Source organism: Triticum urartu, chromosome 5A, assembly GCF_056163025.1.
Source record: "Triticum urartu cultivar PI428250 chromosome 5A, HENAU_Tu73, whole genome shotgun sequence".
Taxonomy (NCBI): Eukaryota; Viridiplantae; Streptophyta; class Magnoliopsida; order Poales; family Poaceae; genus Triticum; species Triticum urartu.
The window spans coordinates 647,195,971-647,205,719 of NC_141877.1; the positions used below are offsets into that span (position 1 = coordinate 647,195,971).

Sequence of the window (9,749 nt, forward strand, 5' to 3'; positions counted from 1 at the left end):
CTTGTTGGGTTATGTTATATGTTGGTGAACTCTTACTATTGTGGTATTTGTGTTGTCCTAAAAGATGTGATGTTCAAATTATTAGTTGTCTTTGTTCAGTATTTGTCCTAAATGATGTTGTCTTTGTTCAGTTGAATTGTTCAGTATTTGTATTTGCCAAAATGGAATCTGTTTCTGCAGTTTGGCAGTTAACAGCACTGCAGCGCCTGACAGTCAGGCGCTGCACTGTACTATGCAGCGCCCAAAGCCTAGGCGCTGCACCTCACAGTGCAGCGCCCGTCCCATAGGCGCTGCTTAACTGGTCATGGCTGCCCATAGGGCCACAGAAGTCTTTGAGCACTGACGATCCACAAAAATTACCAAGTTATAGTGCAGCGCCTTTGTTCTGGGCGTTGCACGGTTGTTTACTGCAAAAACAGAGTTGACAGCACATTCATTTCACCGGAACATCATAATACTTACAATGACTGCATCATCACAACAATTTGAACAAACAAAAATTTTATGCCGAGGAGTTCATAACTTAAGACAATTCGAACTACGACATGGTTCACGACACATTCATTACAAATGACAAATGGCAGCTTGCCCTAGAAAATAGTTCACCAACATCTTACATGCCCTCACAAGTTCACGATGAGTGCACCGAACCGAAGTCCCTACTGAGTAGAGCGAGGCCATTTCCCCTTCTTGTCACGGGCCGAGTCCTCCTCTTGCGCCTCGCGAGCCTTTGCAAGCTTTCTTGCCCTCTCCTCCTCACGAGCAAGTTTCGCTTGGCGTGCCCTCTCCTCGTCTCGTTTCTTCCGCTCCATCCTCTCCTTCTGATGACGCTCTTCCTCCAAGCCTCTTCGAAACGATTCTTCGAACCGCCGTTGCCGCCTAAGACAATCTTGGTATTGGTCCTTTTTGACATCTTCTGGCACTTCAAGATCTATCCACGTGAAGTACTTGCATAGAGGAGGCGGTGACTGCATACAAAATTTTTGTTAGTGTTGACACACATTTGATAGTAACATTTTACTTCTTGAGCTTACCGATGGTTGGTCATAGGCGTTAGTTGGAAGTGCACGATCATAAGCATAGTTCGGGTATACAAAATATCTCCGCCCTTCCTTCCATGATTTATTTCGGTCGGTGGATACCTTCACCTTGCAAACATCTCCACACCAACATGGCGGGATGTTGGCATCTTTCTCTTTCACCTTGTCCAAAAATGCGTCCTCCCACTTGATCGGCATGTCTTCTTGGTTAGCACACGGTGGCCTCGTCATGGAACCGGATGAAGCCATGCCTACAAAACTGATAATTCTTGGTTAACCCTAACCCCCACTTAACAATAACACAATCCTAACCATAGCATAACCCTAACACCAACATCAAACACACATACCCCTAACCCTAGCATACCATGAAAGCCTAACCAACCCAAATTAGCAAAGAAACTTAACATCATTCAACAAATATTTGCAAATCCAAGCCAAAACTAGGGTTTCCCCAAATTAGCAAGATTTGAGCAAATGTGACAATTCCTATGGATGAAAACGAGGGGAACGGAGGAGATTACCTTAAGGGAGGGTTTGGCTTCGAAATCCACGGTCAAATACTCCGGATATGAGGAGGATTTGAGAAGGGGAGAGAGGAGGGCAGAGGGGAGGCACTGAGCTTCGGGTTTGTGTGGGGGTGGGGTGTGTGGGGTGGGGATGGGTGGCAGGGGGTGAGTGCAGCAAATAGATGTCCAGCCGTGCAGCGCCTAAGGGAGAGGCGCCACACACCATAGTGCAGCGCCTACTCTTTAGGCGCTGCACTTCTGGACATCCCAGTCCAGAGAGCAACAGAAGCTTCCAGTATGTTTTCTCCCAAAAAAATGCTAAGTGAGTGTGCAACGCCCAAGGGATAGGCGCTGCTCTGTACTGTGCAGCGCCCAGGCGTGAGGCGCTGCACATTACAGTGCAGCGCCCCTCCCTTAGGCGCTGCAGACTGACTTAGCAAATTTTTAGGTGCAAAAGCTCCTGGAACGCTTCTGTTGCTCTCTGGACTGGGATGTCCAGCAGTGCAGCGCCTAAGGGAGAGGCGCTGCACTATGGTGTGTGGCGCCTCTCCCTTAGGCGCTGCACGGCTGGACATCCCAGTCCAGAGAGCAACAGAAGCATTCCAGGAGCTTTTGCACCCGAAAATTTGCTAAGTCAGTCTGCAGCGCCTAAGGGAGGGGCGCTGCACTGTAATGTGCAGCGCCTCGGCCTTAGGCGCTGCACTATCTGCTGTTTTCATATACAAAGTGATTTTTATGTTTTGTGATTCACATAGATGGCACATAATCATATCCAGATCACATGTAGTAGTCCAAATCACATACTCATACACACATAGCAATAGAGTTGTCCAATCACATAGTCATACACAAACATTTAGCCAAAAAGACATAGTCATTTACCTCTCATATCACATAGTAGCACACATTTTGGTTCATAGAAAAGGTCATGGTCCTTGTCCCTTCTTCTTCCTCTCTTCTTCTTCTTCTTCTTCTTCTCCCTCCTCCGACCACCAAGGGAGCTCACCTTTCGCCTCCGTGTCCTCCACCCCCTTCATTGTTTCCATACCTATGAAAATGTCAATATAATAGTTAGTCACACAATGCAAAATGACAACACAAGCATTGAGCCAAAAGAACAAGATCATAGTAAGTCACATACGGCAATGGTCCATTGAGCCAAGTGAACATTCCTCCACCACGGCCGCCGCCAAGGCCAAGATCACCACCACTGCCTCTACCACCACCACGGCCTAGACCACCACCACGGCCTCTACCGCCACCACTGCCTAGACCACCACCACGGCCTCTACCACCACCACGGCCAAGACCATCACCACGACCTAGGCCTTCACCACGGCCAAGACCATCACCACGGCCTAGGCCTTCACCACGGCCTCTACCACCACCACCACGGCCTAGACCATCACCACGGCCTAGGCCTTCACCACGGCCAAGACCATCCCCACGGCCTAGGCCATCACCACGGCCTCTACCACCACCACGGCCTCTACCACCACCACGACCTCTTTGTTGCCTAGTGCCTCGTTGGCTTGTTTGACTTGGTTGGCTACTCCTTGGTTGACTTGGTTGGCTATAATTTGCTTGGCTTGTGCTTGCATCATTTTTCTTTGATCTTTTTCTTGATTTGGGACAAGTTCTTGTGTTGTGTCCCCACGACTGCAGTCCCCACAACGGGATTGCTCACGAGGCTCTTGGAATTGGCCGGTGCTGTATTCTCCACCGCCACCACGGCCCCATCCGTCCATGTCACCTCTAAGACGCTTTGTCTTACGTCTTCCCCGTCTAATGACCTTCAATTCCGGGTCTGGCCATAGCTGAACTCCATGATACTCCGGCCATTGTGATTGGTCCAAGTATGGCTGAAACCGGGGAGCCCATGTATTCTTTACCGTCATGATTGAGAACTCGGACTCCCTCACGGTAAGAGGGTGATTGACGTCCACATTCCTAACACGGGCCGCATTTAACAAGTGCGAGCATGGGAGATGAAGCAACGATGGCCTCATGCAGCTGCAATCACACCGTGTTAGGGAGACCTTGAAAGCACGGCCTCCGTGTTGGTGGCCATCATTTGTGGTTCCTCCAGGCTCTTTCACCTCATACTTCCACTCGTTGTCGTCATATAGTATAGCTTCTTGGGAGTCTGCCTTTCGTGATTGAAAGTCCAACCATTCTTCAACCTTTGGTGGGAAATAGTACTTGTGCTTATCCTTGTTCTCACCAGCAATCTGCTTATCCGTCTCCATTGAATACTTCAAAAAGTATCCATTCATCTTGTCAAATGTGTATTGAACTATTGCCATCACGGGTAATGCACGTACACCCTTGAGCACCTTATTGAAGCATTCTGCCATATTGCTTGTCATTTGACCGTACCTCCGGCCATCTTCATCGAAAGCACGTGCCCACATATTCCTTTCGACAATGTTCTTACTGATAAATTCATGACCACCGGGGTCAAGTTTCTTGTGTCTGAGCAATGCATTGAACAATGTGGCAAACCGCTTGTTGGTGAAAGCGAGACAACAATCTTGAAGATCATCGACCAACTCCTTGATACCACATGCCCTATAGAAGTTTGCACAAAAGTGCCTCATGCACCATCGATGGTGCAACTTTCTATGTCCGGGAATGTCAACCACCACCGCATTGAGAATTCCTGGATGGCGATCCGATATGACACAAATTTCCCTTTCAGCCGGTAATACCCTTGTTCTCAATTGACGCAAGAATCACTCCCAGTTATCATTGTTCTCCACCTCAACCAAAGCGAAAGCCAAAGGCAACACCCGGTTAGTGGCATCGCTTGCTATTGCAACCAATAAAGTGCCCTTGTATTGTCCGGTCAAGAACGTGCCATCAATGGCGATGACGGGCCGACAATGCTCAAAAGCCCTCATGCATTGCTCAAAGGCCCAAAATGCACGGCCAAATATTCGGACGGTCCTCCGGTTGTGAATCAATGTTTGGTGCCCATGAGGCTCAACCACGTGAACCATGCCTGGGTTTGTAGTGGCCATAGCTAACAACAACCTAGGGAGTCAGTTGTATGCTTCCTCCCAATTACCATACAACATCTTGAATGCGGCTTGCTTTGCCTTCCATGCCTTGCCGTACCTCACCTTGTAATGAAAGATGGCTTTCACAAGGTCAATGACACTCTTGATGCTCATTGTTGGAAGTGTGGATATTTGGTTGGAAAGCCTATAAGCAATGAAGTCGGACGTGAGTTGTCTGTGTTGTTGGTACACAAGCTTGCCATCCGCATTCTTGTGCCAGCACATGTGATTTGGTAGACAACTCATTATGCGCCAAGTGGGACCTCCTTTCCATGGCCTTGCACGCACAATCCATGGACAACTTGGCACTTCACATTTGACCGTGTAACGCACATTGACGTCCGAGTTGGCCACTTTATGTGGACGATAATGCGTAACCGAGTAGTTGTCAAGCCACATCTTCAATTCCAAGAAGGATTGAAACTCACAACCGGGATATATCCCGTTCTTGCCGTCTTCCAAATCACGGTGAGAACTTGGCCTAGCTCCAAGAGATATGCATTTGCCACCATCCACAACGGCTTCATCCGCGAGACTAAGATCCTTGAACAATGGTGTCTTGTGATCCCGCCCGAATACCTTCTTGAATGCTTGGGCCTCCTTCGGTGTGAACCCCTCCTCATCAACTTCTTCATCGGGACCATCGTCATCCGAGTCCGATGCATATGCACGGGAAAAAGGGATGGATTGGTCCATTGTCTCTTGCACATGATATTGGTCGAGATCACCCACATTGTTGTCATGGAGATCAACTTCGTTGGCATCCTCCTCGTACTCATCATTCTCCTCTTCAAAACCTTCATTTTGGTTGTTTGGAGTCGGGCTCAATGTTGGCCAATCTTGTTGCGTGAAATGAGGTTCACTCATTTGATCTTGGTTCATGGGTGGTGGAGTGCTAGCAACCAACGGGGAGGGGTTCCGGTTCAAGTCCAAATTCAAAGTAGACTCAACCTTCTTGGAGGCAAATAACTCAAGAGCCTTGTCTAGAGATTCGGCAACCGTCTCCTTGTATGCAACCCAACGTTGCTCGGAGTTCACACGCATTGTCTTCCAACGGATGTGCATTCCAAAACCAACATTATGCCTTCCCACGAACTCAACAACGTCACTTGGGTCCATCCAATTCAAATCCTTCCTCACTTGGTCCAAGAGCTCCGCATAGCTTGGACTACTCTCAAACACCATGTCAAGCTCATCTGGGTCCGGCTCAACATTGCCTTTCAAAAAGGCCTCTTTATCCACATGATGAACATAAACACATGTTCTCCCCATCCCTATAATAATAAAAAACACACATATATCAAGTAAGTACTTAACAAAAAATATTTGCACAAAATACATATGCCATAACATATATATGAATTAATAACCCTAACCCCCACTTAACAATAACCACAACCCTAACCATAGCATAACCCTAACACCAACATCAAACACACATAACTCTAACCCTAGCATACTATGAAAGCCTAACCAACCCAAATTAGCAAAGAAACATAACATGATTCAATACAAATTTGCAAATCCAAGCCAAAACTAGGGTTTCCCCAAAGTAGCAATATTTGAGCAAATGTGACAATTCCTATGGATGAAAACGAGGGGATCGAAGGAGATTACCTTAAGGGAGTGGTTGGCTTCAAAATCCACGGTCAAATACTTCGGATTTGTAAGATTTGAGAAGGATTTGAAAGGGGGAGAGGGGAAGAGAGGAGGGGCGCAAGGCTAAGGGCTTGTGTGCGGTGGGGTGTGTGGGGTGGGGGTGGGATGGGAGAGAGGGTGGGGCCAGCCTAAGTGGAACACAGACTGTGCAGCGCCCAAGAGCTAGGCGCTGCACATTACAAGTGTGGCGCCTAAGTCTGAGGCGCTGCAGTGCTGTCTGTGGGGCCGCAACTGGACCAGGGCTGCCACGCTGGCACGAGGTGCGACGCCCAAGAGAGAGGCGCTGCATAGTAGTGTGTGACGCCCAGCTGTCAGGCGCCACATAAAAGGATCAGCAGAGTGAAATTTTTTCGAAACGAGGTCAGTTTGTGATTTGATTTGGACCTCAGGTTAAATATGTGATTTCCGCCGCGAAAAAGAAGAAGAGGGAAGAAGCGAACGGGACGAAGCTGGGCGTACGCGCTGCGGTGAGCACGTACGCGGCAGTCAGCCACAGTCCTGGTGAGTGACGCCCCTGCATCTTCACCTGTTTGACCCGTACGTACGGGTGCTCCCACAGAGGCGGCCCCTACCCACCATTGGCCTCCACTGCACCTGCTCTGCTCTGCTCTGTTTTTGCGTAGCCAAGCCACCACCTACTCCCGTTGGAGCGCAAAACAAAAACATTCCCTCCCACCCCTCCCTGCTCCTCCCGCTCTCGCTCTATAAATATACTGCTCTGCTCCTAGCTACTACCACTAGCGTTAGCACCGTAGCACCACCTCAGCTTGAAGGTCGCAAGCAGAGCAGAGCAGAGCTTCACTCCGCCCGTCGCTGACCGCACCGCTGCGATGAAGGTAATCTGATCGATCGACGACGCCATTGATCTATGCATCTGTGGCGGCCTGTCTACATCTCTTCCCGCGTTTTGCTTCTCTTATTAGCATGCCGCTCATGTGTTTATACCATGCAGAAGGTGCGGGCGAGGCCGCGGCGGATCCCGGCGTTCGGCGAGTGGAACTACTACGACGACGGCGGGTACGGGTACGGCGACGGCGCCGGCGACTGGCCGGCCACCCAGTGCTTGGACTCCGCCATGCAGGCCGGCCTGTTCGTCTCGTTGCCGGCTTCACCGAAGCCACTCAAGAAGGTGAGTAGTGCATGGAGTCTTGCTCGGCAAAAGCCGGATTCTTGCCTTAATGAGTTTTGCTACTGATTTTGTAAACAACAGACGAGTCCTGCTGATTGCATCATATACGTAGATTACTACTACTCCCTCCCTTCCATAATATAGTGACTATAGATTTTTTGAGAAGTCACACTTTACAAACTTTGACCAAGTTTATACAGAAAAATACTTATATCTACAATTCCAAAAATATATAATGTGAAACTACATCTTATAATGAATCTAGTGATATATGTTACGCACCACTGGCGGAGCTAGGCAAGATGCGTTGAGGGGGCCAAACAAGAAATAAGGGTGTTTGCAAGGGGCAGAAGACAATATTTTTCTTAATCTAATCTTCCCTAAAAAATTCCCCACGTAGTTTTACCAAGGCTGGGGGGCCACGGCACCTGCAGGAACCAACGTAGCTCCGCCACTGTAACGCACTCTAGATGTAAATGTTTTTCTCCACAAACTTGGTCAAAGTTTATGAGGTTTGACTTTTCAAAAAAATATATAGGCATTACATTATGGAACGGAGGAAGTACTAAATGAGTATTGTACACGTTTAGAACAAGCTATTTTACTACTAGTAGAAAAGTTCGGAGCATCGTAGAAACGAAGAAACACCATCGTTTGCGACAACCACTCTAGTCTAGCAAAAGGACCAGCAAAAACATGTAGTACGAAATACAGTCACGAGTCATGACGTCCAATAATAAGTTTTTCACTGTCCCGGTGTCGCAGTAAAAATGTCGTTGTCCTGAAAAAAAAACACTCAGCTGGTCGCAGTGAAAACGCTGTTACTTTTTGCTGTAACCTCTGTGCTCATTATCACTAGGTGGTAAAGTGGGGTGACAGCGGCACGCTGGAGGTGGACGGGGAGCAGAGGCAGAGGCAGAGGCAGAAGGTGGTGGTGGGGCTGCGCGAAGAGCACGGGCCGAGGAAGCAGCAGCAGGGGAAGCCCATAGAAATTTACCTGAAAGTGTCTGACGCCGCCGACGCCCACCTCGCCGCGAGCTGCACCAAAACTCGCAGGGCGAGGGTGGTCAAAGCCGTGGACGAGGACCTCTACGTGATCCCGCCGGACATGCTCTGCCACAACAACCCACGCGTAAGTCACCGACCCGTGGGCCCCCACGAAACCTGGAGGACCTTTCGTGTTTACTGCTTAAAATTATGGTCTTATCTCACTGACAGAGGAATCATGTAGTGCACTACTCGTTCACTGTTTAGCTACAGTCTTATCTTACTGACGAGTGTTTATTGGCTCCTACGGCTGCAGTAGAAGAGGCTGACACAAGTGTTTAATGAGGGTCTTACTAGTATCTTCTTACTGACGGGTGTGTTTATTCCTTGGTGCAGAAGAGGCTGACGAAAAGGCTGTGGATCGGGTGTCTCGGCTGCGTCTCCGCCTAGGGATCACAAACCATCCGGCCTTGGTGTGCGTGCGTGTGGAGAAAGCCATGGGCCATGCATGATGCTGTCACGCCATGTCAAACATCCTCTCTCTCTCTCTGCTGTAGTCGTAGCATTATGCGTTTCATTAGGATGGATGGACGGATGGATGGACGGAGGGACGGCGACGCCGACGTGATGCGCGGCAGCGGCAGCGTCATTTCCCCGTGCCAAACGCCCACTCGAGTGCTGCTTTCTCCCTTCCGTTGCGTGCATCTTTCCCGATGGGCTTGCCGCTACTCGATGTGTCCATGTAGTTGGGAGACTTGTTCCGTGCCTGTCGAGCATGCATGAAAAGGAAGGAAGGAAGAAAGCAGGAGCCATGGCGGTGGTCTCTTGTTCTCTACGACTCCATTGGGACCCCTTTCAAGTTTATCCATTATTACGTATACTCTTTGCATGTCTCGTGCTAGCTTATTACGAAGTACGGAAGTAGGGTGTGATTGCGCGCTGATTCTTTCCGGAATTGCTGATTGATCACAACATCGCTTCCTCATTTTGCAAAATCGTCTAGCGTGGGGATTCAGGCCGACGACGTCGCTTGTCGCTAAGCTTTCACAGAGCCAATAACATACCCCCGCTAGTGTGAAAACGCTCTTGTATTATGAGACGGAAAGAATACTAATCTTCATTACTTTAATGTAATAGTGCTAGGTCTAGTTATATTTTTACATACGTCCATCTACATCCCTATACGAAGTGCAGTTTCAACAAAATGAAGTTGGAGTGAGCCAACATGTGGTATGATGGTTAAATGGACAGTGATATCCCTAGCCCACCAGGGTTCAAGTCTTGGTGCTTGCATTGTTCCTGCATTTATTTCAGAATTTTCGACGATGTGTTTTCAATGAGAGTAGACGTCTCTGAAAGGTGC

General features: G+C 48.8%; 1 protein-coding gene across 3 annotated transcripts; it reads left to right on the top strand.

Annotated features, from left to right (window-relative positions):
* Positions 1–6,949: 6,949 nt before the first annotated feature.
* On the top strand, positions 6,950–9,266 carry LOC125531884 (uncharacterized). Of its 3 annotated transcripts, none has more exons than XM_048696105.2 (4): positions 6,950–7,106; positions 7,223–7,399; positions 8,259–8,531; positions 8,783–9,266. In XM_048696105.2, exons 1-4 carry the CDS (start codon positions 7,101–7,103, stop codon positions 8,834–8,836), a joined length of 510 nt encoding a protein of 169 aa, XP_048552062.2. In that variant the 5' UTR covers positions 6,950–7,100; the 3' UTR covers positions 8,837–9,266. The 3 variants fall into 3 exon arrangements, with proteins under 3 accessions (XP_048552062.2, XP_048552063.2, XP_087381206.1); XM_048696106.2 differs by having other exon boundaries at positions 6,958–7,106; positions 7,226–7,399; XM_087525080.1 differs by lacking the exon at positions 6,950–7,106 and having other exon boundaries at positions 7,217–7,399.
* Positions 9,267–9,749: the final 483 nt, after the last annotated feature.